This window comes from Hippoglossus stenolepis, chromosome 11 (assembly GCF_022539355.2).
Source record: "Hippoglossus stenolepis isolate QCI-W04-F060 chromosome 11, HSTE1.2, whole genome shotgun sequence".
Taxonomy (NCBI): domain Eukaryota; kingdom Metazoa; phylum Chordata; class Actinopteri; order Pleuronectiformes; family Pleuronectidae; genus Hippoglossus; species Hippoglossus stenolepis.
The window spans coordinates 9,710,516-9,737,994 of NC_061493.1; the positions used below are offsets into that span (position 1 = coordinate 9,710,516).

Below are 27,479 nucleotides of genomic sequence, written 5' to 3' on the forward strand. Positions count from 1 at the left end.
GGTTGGAGATGAATGATCTGTTTTTAACCTGTTTGACAGACAGGTGGCAGGAGAGCCACACTCCCTTCACTTCAAACTAGTGACCACAGGAGCAAATCTTACTTATTATTTTACGCCAAAAGGTGGCGCTATAACACAAAATGTCTCATGTGAGTTGAACGGGGGAAAAGAAGAGTAGAGTTGTTGATACCACAAAAGTCATTGTAGTGGTCAGTTTGAGACTGGAGAAAACACATTGAATCTGCAATGGGTAAAGTAGCAGTGATAACAAGATGTATATATAAAAAACTTTATTCCCTTGGAGGATAATGCCATACAAAAATAAAGGAAACTTCATATAATAATAATAATAATAATAATAATAATAATAATGTGACAACTGTAAAATGAGAAACGTTGAGGTACTGTAGTATACATGTTTTACTTGTTTGCTGTACATACATTCTAGATGTAAAGCTGATTTTCTTTTCTATTTCTCTGTGGAAAAAAACTATGTTATTATCCAGAAGTAACCACAAAACCTGAGATCTGCTCTCAAGTATGTGAGATGGTCATTTCTTGAGTTTACCACATCGTTTCAATGCAGGTCAATTTGTTTCTGATGTCACATATTAGACAACATCTGCACTTTTGGATACTTTTTCCCGAAACGAAAAGTGTATCCAATCATCAGAATCTAGAATCAGCCATTCAGCTCGGGCTCGAGCGGTGTTTAACAAATGTGAAAATCAGCATCTTTAACAGATATGCACGTACTGTCTGTGAGCAGAAGTAACTGTCGACATGAAAATCTGAGGCAATAAATAGATATTTATCTACAATATAGAGTTCATAAAAACAGCTCACATATGAAGCTATAATAAATAAATAATTTATCAGAAATAAATATATTTTACTTTTATACAGTAATACATGAAGATGCATGGCATCCATTTGGCTGAGTTCACCTGAACATAGAAACGGCCCAATGTAATGTCCCCGTCTTTGTGTGGGAAGAAAAAAAGATATTGAACTTCTGGCGTCACTGTGAGTAATTGTGAACATCACATCAGTCTTTTCAGTTCATAAACACAGTGTCAGTCCATTAACTGCGTCTTTTCTCTGTGTCCCTTGAGCTTTGTCTCGCCCATGTTACATCAAAACATGTTCACATAAAGCGTCTCCTCTATGAGTAATGACTGGTCTGCTGCATCCTGCCGTAACCAGTAACAAGTTATTCTTTGATGAGACGACTGTAAATCCAGCCTGTGATTCTCTGCTGACCTCCCCCTCAATCTCTGATTCTGACCTTCGCCCTCTATCATGCAGCTGCACCCACTCCTCCTTATCCTCATCTGGAAATGCACCACAGGAAGCCATAGAGCAGCCATCAGTATTTCCTCTGCTCTGTGAATATGACAGTGCGCCCCTCTTGCTGCTTCCTACACCCAGGTCTTGCTTCTCGACACCTCTCCCATCAGGATGGATGACACCGGCTCTCATCAGCCTCTCCCTCGTTCGTATCTTCAGCCCACACACATGCAGCTGGCAGCAGATAAAGACTGGATGGTCCTCCAAGTGGTCTGGGCGTCCATGAAGGAAACCGACTCGTACCGGTCGGGCCGGCAGCAGGGGTGGCTGCTGACTTTGCGCCGGGGCACCGACCCGTTTTCCAGCAGTGCCTTCAGTGCCAGGTCGTAATTTGTTCTTGAGGACTGACAGGAGCCCACACAGAACTTAAAGAGGACAATCTCATCCGAGTCAAACCCGAGGCCCAGGTCCCGAACCTTCATCTCTCTCTTCTCCACCCGGCAGTCCCTGCTGCTCTGCTTTGGCCGCCTGTTTTTACCTCTGCCCTTTTTATCTCTTTTCCCCGTCTCTTCCACTTCCTCCTTGTCTTTCCTCTTCCTCTTCTTCTTTTTCTTCTGTGATCCTGTGGGTTGAGGCTCTGTGGGGTCAGAGGAGCGTGGAGAACGCCCCGCCCAACGACTACTGGGATGGTCATCCACCTCATCCATTACAAATGGGTCTGGAACAGAGAGGAAATAGAAGGGGTAAACAGAGAGCTGGCATGAAAGCATTTATTCAAAGTCATTACAAGCAATGAGACTCAAATTCTCCTGCACTTTACCTTAAAGGGATAGTTCGCTGAAAAATGAAAATTCACTCGTAATATATAAAGACATGGTGTAAAAGACACAGTTTTGGGTCGAATTTGATTGTCGGGGCTTCCGGACACTTGGATGAGACAACAGGAGCAGGATGGAGGCATTTATATGTTATTTTTTTCTGTTTGAAGAATCGGTCACCATTCACTTCAATTGTATTAGATTTGGCTGCAACGCTGTTTAGCCCTGCAACTCCAAAAGTGTTTTGTGGACTCAAACACTTCACCCACCCTCCATCGGCATAGTGGTGAGGAGATAATGAGTGAATTTTCATTGTTCATTTTAATCCCTTTAAAGCTAAAATAGCTGGTCACCTTTTAACTCACATACATATTTAAATGACTGAGATATAGAGCAGATCTCCAGCCACATGCTAATCCTGCACGGTGAAGCAGACGTGCTGTAAATGTCTCCTTCATAAGAGCTTCAGTACCATATAGAGCGTGCCAAGTAGAGTAAGGGTCACTGTCGTCTTCCTGCTCCTCGTCCTCCACCACCTCTGGTAACGTCACAGGAAGCTCTCGCTCCTCCTGCCCTCCCAGCAGGCCCACAGCGTGGCCCGAGTCCGATGCCACACTGGCAGCACCAGCTTTCATATGAGCTCCTTCCACTAGAGGCAGCAGAGAGAGGAGCACCCAGAGCAGCACCTACAGGACACAGATGAGAGCGTTTATTTATCTGACTTTCTTCTATGTCAATGTTGGCGTAATAAATGAATAAAAGAGCGAATAAGCCAGGGATTCTTAAAAAAAGAAAGAAAAATGTCATGCCACTAGGGCATAGAAAGCAGAGCAGCACCGATTGATTTCTAGATTTTTGGCCAAATGTTTGTGGGCGGAGCAACATTGTCAGCTATCGTTTTATAAAGTTGTTAAGATGAACCTGTTTCCCATTTACATGTCGAGCAGAAAAAGATCACGCTGCAGAGTTTGGTGCAACTTCATAAAGCAAAATTATTTAAGACTATTCGTTCACTGTGCATCTTTTAGCAGAACCAGGCTAACTTTTTCCCCCCTGTTTTCAGTGTTTATGCTAAGCTAATATCAGCTTCATATTTAGCAGACAGACACGACGATGGTATCAAGCTTCTCAACTAACACTCAGCAAGAATACAAATACACACAATTCCAAAAATAATATTCCTAGATTTTTGTTGATAATCTGTATTCAATTACTCGATTACTTGCAAAGAGGTGCAAAGCATTTAAAATAGTAGCAATCGTGGCAATAAAATCCAAAATTTGACAAAGAGCTTTATAGTTAAAGACAATGAGATAACACTTATTAAAAGCACATAAAAACACATATCTCTGTCTCAGAAAAATGAGCAGGCTGGCGGTTATTTGCAGAGATGGAGTGATAAAAAGATAGATAGAGAGTAGAAGAGGCAACAGAAGATAAGAGGAAGAAAAATGCGGAGGAAGAGGAGAGTTTCACGGATCTCTTTTGGCATCAACGTGTGTTCCTGACAAACCTTGGCCTTAGCTGACATTACAGAGGTAACCTCCTGTCTATCTTTCCTCCGAGCCCTGCATCTGGTCCCACCTGGAGAGAGAGAGAGAGAGAGAGAGAACAAGCGAGAGAGGAATGTAAGAACAAGAACAAGCCTTCACTGTGTCAACCTTCTTCCTCCCAGAACTTTGAAAGGACTAACATAAACTAAAAGGCACAACATGCGGGCGATATGAAGTCTATACATTCACAATTGTCCAGATACTGTAAAACAAAAAACAAAAAAACAGCGCCGCGGGCCCCTGAGCACACTGACGTGTCACATAAATCACGTCTTCTATGCCCGAGGACGGTGTTTGTTGCTGCTCCAGTCAAAGACCAGTGTTTTCTGCCAGCCAGTGTGGCCAGTGGTGGCTTGTCGACTCATACGACCATGCAAACAGCCGCAGACCAGCAACAAAAGCCAGCGCCTGCGATAGACTCGTCAAAAGCATTCTTCAAGGTTATTCCAGTGGCACACGTACAAGCAGGGGGAACCAGGCATAGCGGGAGCACTTCGCGGAGGTCCCAGACAAAAACCACAGAGATGCAGGACAGGTGATAAGAAGTGTCATGGATGCAGATGTTTATATATAGTACGTGCAGGGTGGAGGATTGTTCCGGCTGCCGAGAGCCCATAACGTGAGGTAATCTGGTTCTTTTGTGGCTTCGTAAATGTGAGAATGAGCAATGGGTAGAGCATCAAAAACATAGGAACCTCAAGTCCTGTTCCTCAAATGACCTGCATCAAGTCATTAGTCATCAAGTCATCCTCCGGGTACTAAGAACAATTAAATGAAATAAATCCAGTGGTTGAGATATTTCAGTGTAGACTGAAGTAGTGGAACAACCAACCAATAGAACGACAAGGACATGCACAAAGATACCGAAAACAATGTCTTACGTTGTAGAAACATCTGGAAAGATTCTCTTCACAGCCATTATGAACAGGGGGAATGATTACAGTGACCTTACACTCTTCTAATGTACAACGTACTTATAGGCATATAATTTGGACTATCTCGGAAAAAAATATATCCTATTTATAACCTGTCTTTCATTGATCTTAACCCCTATTTATCCTATAATCTAAACTGTACTCACTTAATTCTCTCCATGACTTCCTCCGAGGTGGTTAGGTTTCACCCCTGTCCATTTATTGGTTGATTGGTTTTGATTACATAAAAACTACTGGATGTATTATGACAACCCTCGGTGGAAGGATGTGGTATGGGTCAGGAAAGAACCCATCAAATTTGGTGTGGAACCCGAATCAGAGGGTGGATCCACAATTTGTTTTCTGCATTTTCTTTGATTTCACAGAGAATTATTCATGAATCTTGATGAAAATATTCAGAGATGTTTAGAGGACTGATATTAATTAGTGTGTCTATTTTGGTGCAGATCCAAATAAAACTTTGGCCGTAAAGAATTAATAATGTTTCCTTTGTTTATCTTTAGAAGTCTGTCGTGGTAAAACAAAGAGATTCACCTGAAAAAAGAAAAGAATTTCTTGAAAAATTTGCATATATTTGTGTAACAGATCTTTTTTCTCTGGACCAGCTCTTGCAGTCATCGAGAAATGACCAATACAATTTCTCAGGGCCCAGTAGCTCATCTTCAAAAACTGCTCATGAAAGTGACAATGACAGCTAATTGTTTATCTTGGAAACAGCAGTTGAAGAAACAGCAGCTGAAGAAACAGCAGTTGAAGAAACAGCAGTTGAAGAAACAGCGCCGCGGCTCATTAGCATCTGTTCTGGAGATGTTGATCATATCACAGAATCCTCTGCAGCGGAGACAGTTGCCACATCGACATGGATTTAAAGGTGCTCAAAAAGGTTCTCTGAGCCATGTAAGGACGTCTTGTCTATAGAGTATGTTACATTCATATATTTACATTGTACATCATTCTAAATTTAATATAAATTGTGTGCTACATTTCAAAAGACTGAAAATAGAGTAGGAGGGGAGCAAAACCCCAGACTTGAAAGCTTTCTGATGGTTCAATAGTTAAAGTAAAAAACTGTTGTTACTTTGGAGCAGCCTCCTGCAAAGTCTCACATCAGCCAAATTAGTCAGAAAATACCACTTTCCTCTTGTGTTTCTTTTGGAACTTTAACTTTGTGGGTTGTGTTCTGGCTTTTTCTGACCTTTTCAATTCCCCTCTTTACTTTTCTCTCTCTTGTAAAATACTTTTCACCCAGCTTAGTCAAAGGTTAGTCGGGGGGAACAACCGTCTGATACCTCCAGCATCTTTGAAACCACATCTGCCATCTCTAAGAAGCTTTGTATAACCTCGGCAGTGAACTACAGCGATGCTGAGCGCACATAGCAGCGTCTTTGAGCATGTGCCGTTCGTAGATCTCACTGATATGTAGCGTAGCATGTTTATTTAACAGTCAAAGCAGCTCTGTCTGCGCTGCGAGATGGAAGACCGACAAAAAGTTCAGGATCAGAGGTCGTGATAAGACCTGTTGATTCATTTATGCAATACTGCATGTTCCAGCTGTGGTGATCCAGAGGGGGGGTTCAGACACAGAGGGGTGGGAGAGGGAACAAGAGGACAGGGAGAGACAGACTGAGCATAATTCAGACAGACAGACGGAGTGCAAGCCACCCCTGCAACCTAAAACCAAACTGTGTCGACTTCTCGCTCCCTCTGACTCTGAGCTGATTTAAGACCTGGTGTGAGGTGGGACGCAGGGTTACAGATCCTCGCCGGCTCTCGGGAGAGGTGCCATTCTGAGTCACTAATACCACAGCTGGGAGTGTTTAGCCCCACTTAGATTAGCGAGCCGGGAGTCTACATATAGGCCCGTCTGCTGGTTCATTTCACCTCGGTACTCTGGAGCCGTTTACAGCCCGATGCCTGCAGCCTTTTCAGGGGATGAGGTGCTTTGGGGAGCTGAGGTGTGGAGAGAAGATTACAAGAGGGAGGGGGACACTGGTCCTGAGGAGCACCAGACCGACTCAAGCTCACCGATGGTGTGTGTGCGTACAGTTTCAGATCCAATGCTGCATATGTGCGCATTTCCAATGCGTGTTTAGAAAGGCGAGGCATGAGATCCTTCCTTGTTTGGCTGATTAAAGCCTTTGATTTGTCCATCAGTCTGCACGTCTGCAGCAGAGAGAAGCAGAGGTCTTGTCACCTTCCATTTGCATTGTTGGTCCTCTGCGCTCCAGTGGTTCACATTTAGCTAAGTGAGTAAACCCTCCTGAAGCAGGTTCAGCCCATAGAGCCCAGAGTCAGCTACTATTTCCTGCAGCTTATTCTGCTGCTATAAGCTGTTGCTAATATGTCTTTTATGAGGTAAAGAAACAGACGCTGCCACTACAGAAGCCAGGTCACTGAATATAACGTGCATTGAACATGCTTGTGCCCTAAAGCAGGGACAATATGAGAGTTTTTATTCATTATTGTCTGTACTTTACAATGAAAATATGACATATCACTTCATTATTAGACTGCCATGAAGCCAGAACAGAGTAAATACATATTTGTTCAAATTTCCTGTTCTCAAAAATACATTCTGAAGAGACAACATCTCAGTCACTGAGTTTTTGAATCCACATGAATCTAATCATAAACTAAAAAGTCCTGTTGACTCTAGTGGAATTTACATGACTTCATGTGGTTAAGCTACATTTGCTTTTCATTAAAAGATTATTTGTTAAACGGGCTCAGTTAGTTTGAATGGACGAGAGCAAGAACATTGTAGATAACTGTACATCCATCCATCCATCCATCCACCCATCCATACATACATCCATATGAGCCTTCAATTTTTACTCTCGAACTCTTAACGTCAGCATCATTACACCACCTTGGCTTTGTAAGGCCACATAAATAATACAATAATTCTCTGTGTACTACTTTAAAAGACGTTATTGTTATTTTCTTAAAGCATACACAGAAAGGAACCAGGGCAACATGAATGTGTTTCTGATTAGTGATCTATGTGCCTACTGTATACTATTACAGCCTCAGACCTGAGCTGTGCCCGCAGAGCCTCCATAAACCTCTCAACATGTTAAAAAAAAAAAAAAGTCCCCTGTTGTTTCACCTCCCTCTAAAAGCCAAACCTCTCTGATAATGACCACCTATTAGAGACACACTCTGCTCTCTGCTGTAAGCGCGTGCGTGAAATGTTCTGACCTGGAGCTTTAACCTGTCACTAAGGCGGTGCCTGATTGCAGCGGCGAGGAGGAAACCTGGAGTACAGTAAATCACGGCTGGCTCAATAAAAGACACCTGTGGTGTAAGGGGAGATGCAGGGGAGAGAGGCAGAACACCAGGAGAGCCGTCTGATCACTACCAGACACTCAGAGATCGGTGGAGGTCCCACAAAAAACCGAGGCATGATGATGATATCTGCTGTACATGCATGTGCCCCAGAGCTCTGCATATATTCATCCAGAGCGGTGTGAAAACGGGTTTTGTAACTTTGCTTTGATCTTGCTTGTGGCGTTGACAGAGTTTAATATTTTTTCAGGATGTCAATGAAGGGGCTTCAGGGTGTAACACCGAGTGCTCACATTCTGACTGGATGACTGTTTTCAATCTAAATCAAGAGTCTAAGAAAAGGGATAAATATGTGATCTAGAGCTATAAACAGAGAAAGGAAAATAGTTGGAGCAACTTCCAAAAATTAATTCAATTGGCTACACACAGATAAAATATATTTTCTTTCAAATTAAAGTAACATTTGTGAATTTCATGTCATGTCAATTTCATGTTTAATAAACATTAAAGTCTTTTTCTCTAAACCAGCTATTCTCCCCTTTTCCTCTGAACCAATTTCACTCTTCAGCAGTTAACGTCTTAACTAGGCGGGGCAGCCGCAAAGTCAAAGGAAGGAAAAGCCGGAGGAGGAGCGGTGGAGGGAATGAGATGTGAAAGAATCACATGATAAGAGTTACGGAGAATTAAAAAACCTGAGAATGGGTTATTGTCCGGGGACAAATGAGAAAAAGATAATTGAGCGACTGAATGGGGGGGGGAAAGGTCTGACAGGAGAGCACAGGGAAGAGAGGGAGAGTGCAGAGAGAGAGAGAGAGAGAGAGAGAGAGAGAGAGAGAGAGAGCAGACTGAAGCCCGGTCAGCCTGTAATCCCATAATCCCTGGCAGGCAGGCAGGATGTAATTGCTCGTTAGTGCCAGTTTCCACTCTGAGGCCTGTCACTGCTTGAAAACCACAGAGCGCCGCCGAAAATGAGAAACAGATAGCAGGTCCCATGCCTCAGTTCAGATAGGTAGGTAGCCCCCCCCCAACCCCTCAATTTAAACCCCCAGAAAGTACACACATATGTGCACACACACTGGAGCACACAACCGTTCTCTCTGCTGCTCTGAACTCTCATATACCTTTTTTCTGCCACAAAGACACAGAGGTATCAAGCCTTTGTCAAATTCACACATATGTTTGCATACGCACACACACATGTGCACACACTGGGGTAGTCAGAAGTGAAGACTCCACAGAGCCTGGAGGAGGATGGTCAGGAGATGAGTGAATCTGTATGACCTCAGCCACCAGGAGGTTTTATCAAGCGACTGACAACAACACGTGAGCCTGTAGGTGTCTGAGATTCTTTCAGGCCAGTATCAGACTGCAAAGCATGAGAGAGAGAATAAAACGTGGTGGTCTGAGAGGACGGGTCAGTCAGGAGCAGAGTGACTGACTGTGAATAACATGAGCTGCAGGGCCGGGCCCCACCAGGACGGCGGAGACAGGTGATACTCACTGACTGTTTATTGCTGAGACAAATAGTTGATTGATCGACCACCGAAAACCAGTCAACAAATTAGATAATCAGATATGTAAGATCAATATATTGCTTCTAAGAAAGAGAGAATATACACGTTATAGTAGATCATAAATATCCATAGAAAAATCATGTACAAAATACAAAATCCTGCATAGTAATAATGTCACATCAATAGTAAGATAGCTATAACCATCATAAATACTCTGGCTAGTTATACGTTAAAATTGGTAGAGTTCTTCATCAAGTGTTTGTCATTCAAAGACAAGTTTAAAACCACAACCTTCACTCAGGAGCAGACATTTGTCCTTAAACTATAAATAAATAATAATCCTGTTAATTATCGAAATTGACTGGTATGGTATTTTAATCTCTATATCATTTTAGCCATATTAAGTTCTGTATTGCTGGTATGTTTAAACTAACTGGCCCTGGAGTTTAGGAATGAGAGGTAGTTTTTCACTTGTTTCTAACATTTGTTAGTTTGAGGAATTAATCAATAATTGAACAATATAACTTTTTCATAATGAAGCCAGGAGTTTTGAATAATTTGTAATACTAGATTCAACTAATACCAATATTTAAAGCTGCTTTTTTCTATAAACAACTGCTTAAATTATATTTCCAGGCTTAAGAATTATCAACTGTTTCTGCAGTTCCTCTCAGGTCCTCAGAGCATTGGAGCATTTTTTATTATTAAACACACTGCACACAACTTGCTCAGTAAAGTTAAGGGTCTATTGAATATATTGGATTACTTAGCAGCTAAGGAGCCAAATACTTCCCTCCAAAAAAGGTGCAGACCAAAAACAGAGCTGAAAGGAGAGGAAATATTAAACTTGTGTTCATCAGGAGCACAGAAACACAACTCTAGGTTTGTTGTGTAAGCAGCCAACTGTCTGCTAACATGTTATCATAAAATCAACTTAATAACATGATGATGTGTCAATGATTCTGCAAAAAGAAGTGATAGATGCAACTTTGAGATTCATGTTGAATATAATGCTGAATATGTTGCAGATCATCAGCATGTGCAGGGTTAACTCCTACAGACAACAGTACCTCTTCAAAGCCTTGCCTGTAGGGTCAGACATTACAACCTGTTCCATATTAAAAGAACCTATTAGAGGAAAAACTTATTGGTTTGTTGATGACAAACCTGAGTGATTAGTGATTTACCTCACTGGCCCTGCAGCCTTCTCTCCACACCAAAGAGAAGAACTGCACAGGAACGTGTCTAATGGTGCTTTAGTGGGATAAAGGAAGCACATTCAGCAGGGAGCTTTGTGTTTGAAGAGTAACAGTTCAGCGTCACACGTGCGGGTTCAAATTGCCAGAGGTGCTGCAAAGAGAGTTAGTGCGGGTCATCAAAGTGCTGGGATCAGCGGGTCACAACAAGCACGGCAAAACGCACATTTCCACGGGATGTAAAAGTGTCATCCATGACCAGCACATTAACCCCGAGCTGCAGCCCTGATGGCATTATTACGACAGAGAAGAAGAAGGAGCTGCTGTGATCATCTTAAACACCGGAGCCACCTGACTCCACAAAAGGAAACATACTCCCACTGTGAAGCGGAGTTTCTAACCTCATCATGTATCATGTGTACAGGAATAACTGGAGCCATCGCTGTCCTGAAACTGTTGATTTAGCTGCTCAGATGTTCAGACTCTCCCTTGAGGCATCCAGGCTGCAGGTTTCACATATGCCAATCAAATGTTTCCTTTCGTGTTTGTTTGTTCTACTTGCCAGACTGCGTGTTTGGTCAAATTGATATTTAATAGCTGTCAATGTTCTGCCAGGATGTCTGGCTTCCTTCTAATCACGTCACTGTTTTCATCTGTCTGTCAATAACATTAACAACCTGAAATAATTCCTCAGTATGTGATAATTAGATTTGCAAGTTTTTCTGACGCCAGTTGGGAGATAAATACAATAATGGAATAAAATAATCCACTAACAGTAAGTGGATCATTTGCTCACAACTCTATAGATTTAAAAAGTGAACTAATAAATGGATAATTGAATGTATTACAGTATAAACAACAATTACTCCGCTCTCAGAGGTAAATGCAGATATCTGAAAACACAGGGACATTACTGAAAAATAAACGATCACATAGGTTTTACCAACTCAACAATTCACCCAGATTATTTAATCCATCTCCATAGGTGAAGGCAAAAACTGGGCATACTTGAAATGTTGATAGTAATTTATTCATAAACTGTAAAACTTCTAAACTTCTGATTGATGAATAGTCTGGGTAATACTTTTCTGGTTTATTGCCTTAATTGTCTCTTTTAAAAATGTTAAATTTAGCTTTAAGATTTGGGAATTGGTTCAAAGTTGTACTAATTAATAATTTTATGTTAACCACGATTTAAACGACTCTCTGAAATTTAAAAGTGTTTTTTTCAAGTGACAAAATCTCAGAAAATTATCACTGGACTCTGATGTTCCTCATTTGCTGGAACATTTTAGCATATTTGATTGAACTGTTTTGTTTTTGAGAATCAAAATTTTACTGTTTTATTTAAATCACAACATACATCAGGATTTATGACCTATACTGCAGCCAGCCACCAGGTGGTGACTGAGACACTTTGGCTTCACTTTTGGGGAGCTGTCATGTCATCCATCTTTGTATACAGTCTATGTTAAAAAAACACAATTGAATGAAGGCAAATGTGTAGGCCAGAGTTTTTTAAAACATGTTTGTAATGGTCATTGTTTACAGTTTGTTCTGCTGCCCCCAGGTGACCCAAACAAATCAAGAAGTGCAGCTTTAATGACTGTTGGGTGACTGCTTGTGTTTGCTGAACTTGTTCCCAGGTCAGAGCAATTAAACTGATGAATACAGGGTTATTATTAGAAACTGGAATGGTGGCCAATAAGACAAAGTTGTAATCAGGCATAATTACCCGTTAACACACCATCATCATCATCAGCTTCAGTTACTGCAATGTAGGGAGAGAGAAGAGTTTTTACTAAAGTAAAGAAATACAAAACCTGCTGCAAGATTTTCCACATCAGCTGTAACTTCCATGTTATACAAAAGCCTCTACAAGATTAAGTGTGCAGGGTCACTGGAAAGTTTAGTTGTTAGCACTAATTTCCCACAATGCAACAGACTTATATGCATCTTAGTACCCCATCGGTAAATTAGTTGGGACACCATCATCTCCGGGCCTATTTTTCCCATGAGCCCTGAGATAAAGACAGCCTCCCTGATGTGACACATCTGTGTCCTCACCTTCTCGCTCTCCTTCACTTTGTTTCTCAGTCAGGCAGCTTCCCAGTGTCCCTGACCCTAGTAACCCAAATTCCTGCCTGATTAAGTTGGTTTTAAAAGGAAGCCACACAGAGAGCGGTTGGGTGAGCCTCACCTTAAATGGGAACACATTTTAGCAGCAGTGTCGGAACGATGATCAGGGGGCTAGCTTTCACTTTCCGGTGTTTGTGAGGATGACGGTAAAAAAGGGGCCGTGAGAAGTTACAAAGGAGAAAAGAATGGAGAAGGATGAAGAGGAACTGAGGAACTGAAAACACACACACACATTCAGTTATATGAACACAGGGACAGGTCACCTTTCATAGAAAGCCACACACACACACACTTGTAAAATCCCCTTTATCGCTCCCTTAGCCCCCACCTCCACCCTCACGACCTTTTCCTGCTCCCATCTCATGTTGTTATTTCTCCAAATTAAGCCCACGCTGAGCCTGAGAGTAACATTGTGAAAAGTGGCCATCAGTTACACACACACACACACACACACACACACACACACACACACACACACACACACACACACACACACACACACACACACACACACACACACACACACACCTTGTGCTTGTATCTTAGTGAGGACACTGATTGGCATAATGCATTCTCTTGCCCGTTACCCTAACCTTAACCATCGCAACTAATTGCCTAACCCTAACCCTAACATCAATTCTACATCCTCAAACAAGCTTTTGAAAGTGGGTCAAAAAGTGAGGACGGGCCAAAAAGTCCTCACTCTGTATGGTCAAGTCTCAAAATGGTCCTCACAAAGATATCTGTACAAGTACTCACATACACACATACACAAAGTCACACTGACTTACATTGATTTACTGGAGCATTACTCTAACCTTAACCATGGTTACTACTTGCCTTAACCTAACCTAAACCTAAGCCAGTCTTAACCTAAACCGAACCTTAACCTAAACCGAACCTCGACCTAACTTTACGAATTTTGTTACGGGGACTTGCTTTTTGTCCCAGTAACGAAGACAAGTTCCCATAATGCGACTTTGTAAACAGATTTAGGTTCCCACAACATAATAGTAATACCTGGACCGCCTCAACACACACACTGGTCATTAATAGTGTGTCCCGTGTCTGGGTGAACCAGCGCTCTCTAAAGTGTTTCCGTGTCGCCCACTCTCGCGCCCCAGACAGGCTGGGTTTAATGACCTGGCCTGATAGTTCAAAGCGGCACTCAGACGCTATGATTAATGAATGTGACCTGCTAATTTCAGAAGAATACAGCTTATTGTATCAAAAAACTCTCCCACAAACACTAGTTAACATTCTTCTGTATTTTTGAAAAGAGAAAGTTGTTTTAAGGAGGGAGATTTGGCGATAAGGACAGGAGTTAGCTTTACGTTTCATCAGTGGCTCCGAACGTATTAACTGCTGCTTTGTTCTGAATAATCTAAGCTGTTTGAACTTGAAGAAGCCAAAGTGCTCGACAACAACAACAAAACAATTCAACATCAGACAGAAATCATTCCCCCAGCGCGCTCACATTTACACGAGAGAACGTGTGATGAAAGAACCCATCCAACAAATTGAAACTTCTTTCTGTCAGATCATGCCTCCTTCAATTTGCCCCGGAGGAATCACTGTGGGTCGCTGCGTACTTTAAGCACTTCCAGATTGAAGTTGCCCTGTGGCACTCCAGGTTGCATAATCAATCTCTCTCTCTCTCTCTCCCTCTCTTGCTGCACTCTCTCCATTAGCGGCGGGACAAAACAAGCAGAGTAACGTTACACACTGAGGCGGAGACACGTCTGAAGACAGCGCTCACTGCACACAGCACCCATCCATCTTTCTATGACAGATTTCCACTAATCTGAAAAGACTGTGCTCTGCTTTAATTTCCCTGCCTCAATGCAAAGAGAAAAAACGTTGAAGCTGCCACTGCTTGATGATGGTTTTTATAGTTTTAGGCATTCAGAGCAGTTTGCAAATTCCACTTTTTGAGTTCTAAAGAAAAAGGCTATATTAATTAGTCCTAAACGCTGTTTTTCAAAGCTTTCATAATATTTATTGAGCTCCAGAAGTGAATGAAACTGTTCTTTGAACCCAGAGGTTGCCAGGTGAGTCAGTCCTTATATATTTCTCGATAAATCTGATGATAAAAAAAGACTTCATAGAATTACATTCCTCAAATTTTTCTCAGATTGTTAAATTAAATACATAAAACATCAGGCTCTGGATTTGAAGGACAAACTGTGTCAGAGTGTGTTTGCAGCCCCAGTGACTCATATACTCATGAGGATGCTTCCATAAATCAGTGGTGATGATAATTATTATAAGAGTATATATTATAACTTATTTTGTTGTTGTAATGCTGTGTGTTTAAGTGGAGTCTCAGTGAGCTTGAGGAGGAGCAAGAAAGAGTTAAACCCATAACACCAACAAACTGCATGCTAGCTCTCGTAAAGCCGCATGCTAGTTAAAACAAACCAGACCACACAACAGGAGGCTCCTGGTAAAGGGAACGTGCCGGCCCACAGTACCTGACCCTATGTGGAGCCGCTGACCTCGTGACCTTTGACTGGAGGAAGTGAAAGGCATGGCAGCATGACGGGGGAGTGTGAGATGCCTGAAGCGGAGAGCGACGCTCTCATGTTCGGCCTGAGAACAAACTGAGATTTTAAAAGACACGAGCGAAGAAAAACAAGGTTGTTTCACGACATGTTTTCGCACATTTTACAGGCATGTCGTGGGGGATGTGCGACATGTGTCGGGTGATCCCAACGTTTGAGCACAACAGCTTAGAAAAGCAATGAGGAGACAGGAAACACCAAAGTAAGATCCAACTCCGAGCAGCCGAGGCCTGCTGTCCTCCAACTGAGCCCCATCTATGTGCATGGGTGACATTGTATGGACTTGACTGTGTGAGTCAGTGGGTCACTGAGTCAGTGAGTAAGTATTAAAGTTCACCTCTTGATGCATGAGTCAGTGATGCATCACGTTGTTTCTTCTGCATCTCTGAATGGACAAATCTAGATCATTTGCACAATGAGGGACAAAATCAACCACAAGCTGAAACTGTGAGCGTGTGATGAAGAAAAGAAACAGCATCTGGGCCACCAGCGTCACAGAGGTGAGCGACACAGTTTGATCTGAAGCTGAACAGGAACATGTTTGACTTCCAGCACGTCAAAACACTGAAGCTTAAAAGACTTCATCTGCCCCTGATCCGCTCAGAGGCACTGGAGGAGGGAAATGGATACAGCTCTGTGTGTGTGTGTGCGTGTGTGTGTTTGTGTGTGTGAGACCAGTACTTTGATATTTAGATTTGCAGCCCATCACAGTGAGGGTCTCACTGGAAGACTTCCTGGCTGCCACTGTTTCCTCCTCAGCCACACACGCAGTCATTTGATTTACATTTTTCCACCGCTCAGCGTCACCTCCTCACACCTTGTAAACACTCGAGAACATAAATCATAAAACTTCTACTTCATAAAACGCAGTGAACCAACGGCTCCACCATTCTCCTCCAGGCTTACATTTCACAGACACTCCCAATAAACACTACATTAAAGCACCATACTGGATCCAGGTCCCAGTGACCCTGGGAGTCAGAGGGACCTGCAGCAGTTGGCAGGTGCGTGCAGGGAGGTTTGGAGCAAAAAAAAAGAAATCGAACATCAAACAGTGTTGGCAAACATGGAGACAAGAGCGCGGGTCCACAGTAAATCTTCTACATGAGCGAGACATTGTTTTAAAAACCACTACAGAGGGAATCCGAAACTGCGCCTTACCAGCTGTCCTGTGCGCAGCGCCCCGCTCCAAGTGCGCACCGGGGAGGGGAGGAGAGACGCTTCTTCCGAGCTGCGGGCAACCCATGTTTGTGGAAATCCATACGCCGCTGCGGTGCGTCATGTTTCACACCTCACTGTCACAGTAGGTCGCGGGTGTTCCGGGCAGGCCGACTCCTCTGAGGCAGAAGCGAACACGAAGGATCCATCTATACGCGCGGGTCCGCTTCAGCACGAGAGGCGCCTCCTTCTCCCTTTTTTCTCTTTTACGCGGCCAAAAATCCCTTTCTCTCTGGCCGGTGTCCTGTCCGGGCTCAGCACCTCTGAACAAGAGGAGGATAGTGAGGAGAGACAGTTAACGTGGGAGCCAGAGTCACAACATCTGAAAATCTCCAGATGGTTTAACGATGGAAAGTTAGATTTGACCTTTGGGTGAGATACCCCCACTTTCATTTCTCAATCTTTCTGAAGCAAATGTTCTAGAAAAGCTGCTGCACTCTCATGGCTCATTTTCTTTTTACGCACCAGTCACCTCCTGCTTATGTCTTGTTTCTAGTAAATGAAAATCGTCTCTGGGGGATAGGTGAAATTATCCCAAACGTATTTTTAGTTGTTTATATTGCCGGCGGCACAGCTAGCCAGTTCAAGGAAAAATAAACTTTACAGCTGACTGGTTCCGCGCAGTGCAAAGCCTATATAAAATATAATTATGTAGGAGTTTGTTTGGGGCGACACAAACACTCATGGTATAAGCAAGAGAGAGACAGAGAGAGAGAGAGTGAGAGAGGCACAGAGGGAGAGAGACATAGGAGGACAGTCAAACAGGCAGAAGTGTAAAAACTGAATGTCCTCAATTTGCTATACTCGTGCTGTCTCCCTGCTGACTCACGTCCAACCATGAACCTTAATGAAATGAAGCCAGTTTTTCAGGCATGGCTCTCCTCTCCTTACCTCCAGCAACCTGTTCAGTCTTGCCTCCAAACAGCTCATATAGTTAATGAGTAAATAACACCGGGGGAAATCTCTCACAAAATGTTCTGCGCCTCTTTCAAAAGTCAAGGTCGACACAGGATCGAGAGGACGTCCGTGGAGAGTCTCTGCCCGGGCATCTTCTTCTTTTACGCGTCAATTGATCTAAAGTTGGTTTGAATGCGAAGTTCAAGTGAAAAAAAAACTCCGCTGTCTCGGTTGTAATATCTTTCTTAAATATTACAAGTCCATGCGTCACGCCATTTACACAGCGACAGCCCGCGCGTCCCTCAAGCGAGCGCTTCTCCTGTTTTCTTTTTTAAACCTCGCTCTTAGTTTGGACTCAGGTATCCAGGCTATCACAGGCTGTGCCGCTCCGGTGTCTTCTCAGGAGTCTACTACACAGCGACCAGACAATGTGTACAATGCCCCGCAGGACTGGAGGCTGTGCGTAAAAACAGCGCGCCCCGCTCCTCCGCCTGTCACAGACTCTGTGAAACCGGAGCGCGGTGGCCTGCTGTACAAGTGATTTTTCTTCCCCATCCACATAGCTCAGATGTCTTTTTGTTCCTGCGCTGGGAGGAGAGAGGGAGGGAGAGCAGCAGGGAGGGAGGGAGGGAGGGAGGAAAGGGGGGAGTGATTGTCACAGAGGACGGTCATGGAGCGTTTCTGGAAAAGGGCTCCAGTGGAAGAAGGAGATGTGACATGTGTCCCTCAGTGTTTACACAGAGTGTGTCACTATGTTCCACTTGTACTCGCGCACACACAGACAGAGAAAGCATGGAGAGACTCAAATGCATGGATTGTGAGGCAATGCGCCCCTGGGCACAGACGTGTAAGAGCACCCTCCCTATGAGAGCAAGATACCCAGACTGGAAGGGTTTTTTTGCATCTCACTTTGGATGTCATGCATCTTTTCGTAGTTGTGTTGTGAGCCGTCGTAGTTGTTTTGACTCTCTTTGTGGTCTTTTTCCATCTCTTTGTTTTCGATTGGTTGGCTTTCCAACTAGAAATACAGTCCTGTCAGACTTGGCCTCCTGACCCCTGATCCTCTGGGTCTGCGCCCAGTGGGCCAGTTAAGAAATTCTTCCATCCACACATGCATGGCTGACTGTGAACACCTGTAGGCCTTCACTCTGTACACACACACATACACACACTTGGGGCATGTTTGCCTCTCTACTTCACGTGTTTGCTCAGTCAGTCGTTCCCTGGCCTCTTCAGTGTCACCTGCTGTCACCATCCTGAACGATGGCCACGCCAATGCTCCAGCTCGCTGCACCCCAAACACACTCTCAACTTATGGAGCCCCCAGATATTCTCCACCCTCCAACTCGCAGGATTGTCCCGTTCTGTCCTGCCACCCCACTCCACTCACCCACCCACCCTCCGACACACAGAAGGGCCCTCCAGCTGGGGCACTCCCTGCAGGGCAAACACTGAGGCCTGACGAGCACAAAGGCTGGGTAAACAGCTCCTTAGCTTCCCTCTCCGGGCCCACTCTCTGTGCCGAGGCAGAGACAAATGCAGGGAGGATCCTGGTCTCTGCCACGCCACTATTTATAGTCGCAACCAACAAGGCAACAATGCAAACAGCCGAGGTGCATGACATGCAGGAATGTACCATCAGATAATAAGGATGAGCTCAATAACAACCGGAGGGAAGGGAAGATAATAAAAATTTAATATTTGTGATCAGGATTATAAAAACTGCAGTTTCCTACTCCTCGAGACACGCTTGAAAGATTACCACACACATCCCGCTGCCTCTGCTGCCAAGGCATGACACTGTTCTTCATAAAAAGATGAGATAAAAACCTCCAGAGGGAAATAAGATCCTCCATAAAAACGAACCACTGTGTAAACTTAGAGTCAACAACCGTTTCAGCAGAGGGCTCCACAAATTCAAGAAGTGTGTGTCTGTTTCAGAAGTGTGTGTTCGTCATCCATCACAGTGTGCGCTGGTGATTAACCTGTTCAGCTTTGTGAGAGGGATTTGCACCATGACACTGTTTGTGAACCCACAGTTAAACCCCATACAAGCACAACAAACATATCACCAGCACACACACACACACACACACGCACAGGTCTTTAGCGAGCCACAGGAACATGATGCTGGAATTTTTAACTTCCTTGCAAGAATATAAAACTGATTTTTTTTTTAAAACATGAAAATATAAACTATTCTCCAAAACATACTGGTGTACCTTTGGGATGAGTTGTGGTTGCCATGGATATAAGCCGTTGGTCTGGGCCCTTATTGTCCTGAGTCTGTCCAAGTCCAGAGGGACGGGGAAGAGGGTGGGTGGTTTGGATTTTGGGTGGTGATGCTGAAGGGGAAACCGAGAGGAATAAAGGAGAGCGACTGTTCCAGATGTTAAAGACAGTTAAACTTTTTTTTACATTTTTTATTCCCAGTTTCTCTGGTTTCTTCTCGGGGCAGAGGTCAGCGCTATCCCCACTTGACCTTTCTCTCCGTCTCTTTGTGCTCTCGCTCTACCCCAAAGGTGACTTTCTTTTCTTGGGCCTCCTCCAGGTTTTGAAGTTTGTTTTTACGTTTTCAAGTGGGAACTCCCCTCATCCAGCACACTGTCCAAAGCCCCCCCACCCACCACACCACACCACCCCCACCCAAATGTGTGGGACAGAGTCGTACTGTAGCAGGAGGAGCAAAACACTGAACTGCATAACTGTGTGTTTCCACATTAGCTCAACAAGTGAATGTAGCCCAAATAAATCTGCAGTAATTTATAATTCATCAGAGCATTTCAAAGCTGCGTTTCAAAACTGCATTCCTGCAGGCGTCCTCCAGGTTTGTTCTATCACTGAGCATACAAACAAATCCAACAGCATGGTGTCGGCACATGGTTTTATGATTAGAAGCCTGATTCTGTGGATAGATGAAGAGAATGCACACACCCTGGGAGCTGCAGAGGGCGGCAGGGCTGGGCTTCACAGGGGCCCTCTGGTCTGAAATGATCAAAAATCAAACGGCGACAATTCTGATAGTCAATTGATCCTTTTTTTTTTTAAAGCAACAAGAGTAAGAGATTTCAACCAAGGTAACAGCTCTGTGAGGCTGTAGCCAAGCCATTGCTTTAAGCTAAATGCTACTGGTAGCATGGCACCAAACAGCAGCAGGTATAATGTAAACTATGTTCACTATTTTAGTTTAAAACGTTAGCATGCCTATGTTTTCCAACTAGCGCTTAAAGTACAGCTCAGGCTAATGGGAATGTCATTGGACTTCCATTGGAGTCGGTAGTGAGGTCCTGTTGATACATGCGCTTGAACACTGGTGAGTCACTCTCAGCTGTCAATCATGATATTTCAGATTATAACTGAAAATGAGCACTTGACCAGATTTCAGTGTGATAACGACAGACACATAAAAAAATCTTATTACACGTGTATTTTGACGTTTTATTTTAGTCAACGTCCTATCCACTGACATGGAGGAGGCAGGGTTTATGATCTCTATTGCAGCAGGCCACCAGCGGGTGAGTGAGACGCTTTGGGGAGCGGTCATGTTGTCCATCTTTATTTGCAGCCTATGGTTAGACCAGATAAAGGTGTGAACTGATGATGGCGCAAGAAAAGTGAAGGCATTTCCAAACTTAGTACCTCAGGGTGTGGTATGGGCCAAGGAAAAACCACTAAACTTTTGGAGTGGTTTCGATAAAGGACTTTTCTCCCACTTTATGGCGTTTGCCTTGGCGGAGATACGAACTCATACTCGGCACTTCCAGTTGAAATTCATCCGGACTCAAAACTGTCAGTGGATCAACAAATTCATTATTCACAATTCTTAAAACAAGACTGTACAAAATAAAATGTCAAATCCAAGTCAGACGGACCAACGTAACTCTTAAGAATACCAGTCTTTTTTTTTGTTGAGTCACTTGATCACAGAACAAAATTGTTTCCATCATCACCGAAGTGTCCGTTTAGGAGCTGCCTGGAGCTTTTTATCATCCTGCATGATCTTCATCAGCAGATGGAGATGCCTAGAACTTCCCATTTTTCATCCACGTTGGCTTTAAATAGATTTTTAAACTCGACTCTTGAGCTTGGAAAGCAGTAGCTGCAAACAATCTCACCGCAGGGTCAGTTTAGTAGCAAACTTCATCCGCGGTTGAAGATCATGTGACATGATTGAAAGCTCCAGAGACGGCCACCTCCCAGATGAAGAAGTGATTTGAATCCCAACCTTCAACATCACGACAAGTCGTCGTTAAAGTGAACAGCTACGGTTTCATAATAATGAAACTCCATCTGCTCATAAAGACGATTTGATACGACTGAAAACTCCTGAACAGCTGCACAGTGGAGCTTATGGCGATATTATTTTGTCAACCAAATTTTCCGGGGGTTTTAGACTTTGTCCTCTGAGAGATTTCAATGGACACTTCCTTATTATTTTTTGACATTTTGTAGACTAAACCATTCATCAAATTTATTGGCTAATCAACAAAATAAAGGACAGATGAATGAAAAATATGAAACAGCTGTTGGAGACGCTAGAATCCTTCTGTTATGTGGCGGAAAATTCAGGGAGTATTGACATTAATGAGCAAAATATTGTCATATCCAGACAGGACTCCAACTATGAGCAAGGTGTTGCAACATGCACCATATATCAAAGTTGTTTGAAATGCATTTGCACCGTCTCCTGGTACTTCATTCTCAAGACCCCAAAGTTGACTGAGTGGTGCATTTTTTTTTTTTGACGTACAGATGTTTGAACTCACAGATGTTTTCGATTTTCTTCTTGTGTCCGGGCGCTTTTTTGTAACAGCCAGAAACTTCCGAACACAGGGACTTGCTGTCCTTTAAAATTACAATGAAAATGTTTGAAATGTTTCTGAAACCATCTTTGTGGATAATCACTAATGAGCCAGAAATGATCATTGCTACACTACAAGTTCAGAGTGTGACAGGACAAGCAGAAACACTCAGTTCCCTGCAGTGATACAGGTACATGACAGCCTGTAGGTGTGTCCCATCCACACACACACGCAAAGGCAGATTGACAGAATGTGGGACACGGTGCGGAGAAGGGAATGTTGTTTTCCCTGATCTCAGCTGACCCGGCATTAAGTAAACACAGAAAAAAATGGCTGTCTGAATGGGTGTTTTCTCTCCCCGTTCTAACTCTTTTTACGAGGAGTTTAGATTTCAGGCCCGGAGGTCGTGGCCTCTCCGTTCCAACCCTACTGAGAGGAGGTGGGGCGGGGAACCTGTCGCCAAGAATAAAAGGCCCATCGGCTGAAGAGGTGCAGGCATGCTCATACCCCTGTCCGCCGGACAAACAGGAACGACCGCCTCCAGCCGGCCAGCTGCCTCGGGGGGAGATCCCCAGTGGCAAATATTCTCCTGCTGAGGGGAGTGAGCATTCAATCCCACCCTGCGGAGGTCAGGAAATCTGTCGAGTCAGACTAGCCAGAGCTTGGTGGTTTTGGCCACCAGTGAGGCGTGACTAGTGGGGCCCCGAAAAGGTTTCTGGCAGCCCATCAACAGCAGGAGGGGACCGTCCAGCGGTGCTTGAAGGGCCCTCAGGATTTTGTCCTCTCTCACCTCACACCAGCAGTGACCTACAGCAGCTGGACGGCCAGCCCTCCATGGCTCTCAGCAGAACTCCTCTGGTTTATGGTGATGTTGCGGTCTGTCAAAGTGAGTGAGAGTTTCACGGCTGCAGCTGAGTAGTCTGTGTTTTGTGTGTCTGTGTGTGTGCGCACGTGCACAACAGGTTCTGAATGGGTCCCTATGGGCTTCAACAATGAAACAAGATCCAGCTCAGAGTTGAGCAGGTGAAGAGAAAGAAATGTGTGGTACAGAGATGGGAACAGACGGCAAAATAGAGAGAAACGAGGGAAGGAAAGAAGAGTGGGCGAGGGGAGAAAAGCAAGAGTCAGAGAGGGACACCGAGTGAGACAGACATAAACACACATGAGAGAAGGAGATTACATTAGAGAGGAAGTCCAGTGGATGGAGGATTGAAAAATGATTTCATCTGGCTCTGCAGGTAGGAGATACAGAGTACAGAGCACCAGAGGAAATCCCCTTCGCCACACTCCTCCGCTCCATCCCTCGTTCATCTTTACTGTGCGCTTCCTGCAGTTTTTCACCTCTGAATGTGACTGGAGAACATCTGATGCACACTGGATTAACGCGAGGGCCCGTGACCCCATGAGATAAAAACAGAAAGTCGTCTCAATACATCAAAAAATATTTACTATATAAACTGAAAATTCACAGTGTACAGAAAAATGTTTATACAACAAGACAGAAATCTCAGTTGAGCTGTCCATATATATCCAAATATATCCAAGTTGCTCGACAGAATCGAAAGATGCAAACATGCACAGGCAAATATCCATTACAAACGTATTTATTGAGTTGGAGATGCAGAAAGCCATATATATATATATTCATATTTATATATATAAAAACAAACAGTAATACTTTTGATCACTGACTTTCCCCACTGATGATGGTGAAATGTAAAATGAAATTAAGAACAATCAAAAGTATATAAATACGATGAGCTAATACATTCTGCTTTATTACGAACAGATTATTAGAAGAGGCGATTCGGGTCCAATCTATTTGAACTCCTCCAGCATTCATTAAAAATTAAAAAACCTACTGCAAGAATAATCCCCCCAAAAAAAAAGGGTTCACTTCAACCAAGGATCTGCTTAGTCTGAAAGCTTCAAAGACCATACAGGTGGCTTGGTGTGTTTTAACCACCTCAGCGTACATTTCACATATTCTATATTATTAATAACCAATAACCAGGAGATAGTATGTAGATGTTAGATTGATTATCTGCCTTCTAAGTTGTTGCCTTCCTGGTTTCATCATTTGCTTAAACTAAGAATACTTCGATTATGGGCTAAAACACACAGAACCACCAGTATGGGGCTTTCAGTCTTCCTACCCTAATATAGTACAGATATGAACTGGACTGGTCCCACATGAGAGATATGAGAAGTGACCCGTCCTGACCTGGAGCTCATCCTACATACCCAATCAGCTGCGGTTACTTTTCTTGCGTCAAGACTCGCTACAATTTCCAGGTGATGAGGTGTAAGGCACTGAGAGCGCCTCGTGATAGTGCAATGGTCAGCTGTTCTGTTACGCTACTGCTCCAAAACACACACACAAAAAGAAAAAAACCCAAACAGGGTCTAGTTTTCCAAAAATAATGATCCATTCCTTCAAACCCCGTGGAACTGTTCTGCAGGGACTGGGTCGGACAGGCGGCTCCACGGTCCCAGCAGTGTTTGTGGAAACGTAATCAAGTAAAGGAAGACGTGATGGAGCAATGTAAGAGATGTACCAACAGCAGCTTTCTGATTGACAGTATTGGAAGCGAACCTGTGTGAGTACGATGTACAGTAAATATGCACTTCCAAAGACAAAGTAGAAACAGAACAAAAACCAGAGCAAAACCCTCTTTGACCAGAATGAAAAAATGCAACCTCACTGTGTAAAGCTGATTTTCTCATTCATATGATAAAGTGTGATTCTCACACTTTTTGAAGGAAGTTAATAAATACTGAAAAGACTGATCAGCAAACGATGTAGTTTGCGCTCAAGCCCGCCTATTAAAACCTCATTCATGAAAATGTAATGAATTATATGAACGTGAGCTGAACGTCAGACAGACAGAAAGAGCTGTCGACATTTAACACTGAACCAATTAAAAACTGATTAAAATCGGTGGATTTAATCACAACACTGCTTTTGCCATAAAACCTTTAAGATGCAGTCTCTGAGGAAGCACATGGTGGTGAAATCAAAACACAAATTCAAACCTTTTGCGTCATTTCTGAACAAAATCAATGGAAAGCAGGCCTGCCTGTGACCAACACACATTGGGACTTTGTAACAAAATAAATTATTAAAATTAACCCTAAAAACAAAAAATATATATATTTTTTTATATTCTACAATCCAAGATTTCACCATTTACTGAAGAACCAAAAAAGTCTGCAGCAACAGGAGGTTTGGGAGAGGGATCGTCCTCGACCGGGACAAAACGTACGTTACAATGCTGCACGTCTCCGCTGAGGCCCGAGGGCTCGCAGCTGATGAAGTGATGGAGACAGTACCGTGGCGTTAATGAACAGACAAAGAGGAGAAGAGAGAGATGTAGTGTCCAAATTGACTTCATGGCTCACCTGCCAGAGCTGGCTGACTTTAAATAATTCTGAATAAAATAATTAACATGCATTAGTCCTAATGTGCTTCCTATCCACTGTAGTGAAAAACACTAAAAAAAAAGCTAAAATCTAAATAAAGATAAAGCAAATTTTGTTTTAATTGAAAACTTTCAAGTGATTTATTCTTACTTTTGGCCTCACATCTAAACCAAGCAGCCACATGAGACCTCAGGGAACAGAGCTGCTCTGTGCGGAGAGTCAACTGAACAAGCACCTGGTTATTGAGTCACTAACACAATCTCTCTACAGAAAACACTTCAGGAACTCAAGTCTGTACTTTAATTTAACACTATGTCAATGAGTCAAAGTGACACCAGTCTGTGTGGCAGGTGCCTCTCACTGATTTATCTGCTGTTGGCAAGAAGGTGGATGAATGAATGGTTGAATGGACAAATGGCAGATGTGGGGCGGGGGGCTGCTGCAGCTCATTAAAAAGCACAGTAAAAATCTTTGATATTTACACTGAGGAAAGTGAATACATTCAGGCGGCAAAAAGGAGAGTAGGGCGACCTCTCCCCTGTACGAGGTACATTTGGCACTGCTAATACTCAACCCATCTCCGTGACAGTCCTCTTTTTCATTCCTTTCTCCTCTGTCCCTTCGTCAAGTTAGCCAGTAAGTCAAGCTGAACTTCTGACATCTGCTTTGTCAACATGTCACCTCCGCTCTTACTAGTGAATTAAGTGATGTGAAGTGGTAAACGTTGGAGCACGGGGGCCGGCGGAGCTTTTCTGCGGCTGTCTTATGGTGAGACAGGAACAAGGCAGATCCAGTCCTCCCCGGGACCCCTCGCCACCCCCACTTCAATCAGCAGGAGTCTTTGGTTCAGAAGGCACATGTGTGCAACTCTCCACAGAAACCCTCCTGTATCTTTTGATTTTCTAATATTCTCCTTTGATATAAAATCCCCGGCAGTGTGCAGGCCACCCAAATACGGGTCGTTTTTTCTCTCCCTGGGTTGATCCTTTTCCCAGCTTCCTGATCTGAAAGTCCTTTGGGAAAGGCCGAGGGAGACTGTAGGTGGGTTGTAAACTCAGATACCATTGGTCAGGTCTGTGATGACGTTGGCCTTAACCAGTTTGCGAAGGAAGTCCTTCTCCTTGGATATGTTGTGTGTCCATGACTGTGGGAGAACCAGAGGAGAAAAGAAAAAAAAAATGAGTCGTACAACATCACAGCAGAAGTAGGAAGACAACTATACAGACCACACTAAGCAGCACTCATAACAAATGCATTGTTATATGCACTGAGCCACAAGCGTGTGTTAGTTTGGGGGTTTCATATTCCCAGTATCTATATGTGTAGGTGTACATTTGAAAGTGTAAAGCTGTTTTTCCTCCCTGCTGTGCTAGGAGGACTCTGTCCAGTGGGTCAACATGTAACCTAAGCTCCTGGTTCCTGTGTGGTGCTTTGGGATTGAGGTTTGAAGAACAACAGAGAGCAAATGAAGGAGGTAAATGGTAAAGGAAGAAATATACAGGAGGGAATAGGAGTAGGAAAAAAAATGGGGAAAAAAAATAAGAAACTGCAGAAAGCTAGGCTGGGCCCTGCAAGAGTCAGACCCAGTTTAAGACTCTTCTACAGGCTCAGAGTCAAACCTCCAACCACATCTCTGCGTGATGGGTCACACAAGGAACAATGAGCCAGTGTGAGCATCAGAAACATGATTTCATAAAATCAACCTTTTTTCAGTCACATTGAATTACAAATTTATACCTTCTTAATTTTTTGAGGTCAGGAAAAATGTCTTTGGAAATCTATCTGCAAAACGCTTCTTTAGCTTCTCTACGCAAGCAGGCCAAGTCAAGGACAGAGGTGAAA

At 43.5% G+C, this 27,479-nt stretch overlaps 2 protein-coding genes across 10 annotated transcripts in view; both read right to left on the bottom strand.

Moving 5' to 3' along the window:
- Nucleotides 1-380: 380 nt before the first annotated feature.
- LOC118117987 lies at nt 381-16,761 on the bottom strand. Its single transcript, XM_035170709.2, has 4 exons — nt 16,459-16,761; nt 3,622-3,692; nt 2,581-2,794; nt 381-2,008 (listed from the first exon to the last, which is right to left on the bottom strand). Exons 1-4 carry the CDS (start codon nt 16,577-16,579, stop codon nt 1,506-1,508), a joined length of 909 nt encoding a protein of 302 aa, XP_035026600.1. The 5' UTR covers nt 16,580-16,761; the 3' UTR covers nt 381-1,505.
- Nucleotides 16,762-23,802: 7,041 nt separating this feature from the next.
- Nucleotides 23,803-27,479, bottom strand: part of st3gal3b (ST3 beta-galactoside alpha-2,3-sialyltransferase 3b) — a 53,283-nt gene continuing 49,606 nt past the window's right edge. For all 9 annotated transcript variants that reach the window (XM_035171085.2, XM_035171083.2, XM_035171086.2 and 6 more), the window contains one exon: nt 23,803-26,781. In XM_035171085.2, coding sequence (XP_035026976.1) covers nt 26,692-26,781 — 90 coding nt within the window. In that variant the 3' untranslated portion in view covers nt 23,803-26,691. The remainder of the gene's footprint in view (nt 26,782-27,479) is intronic.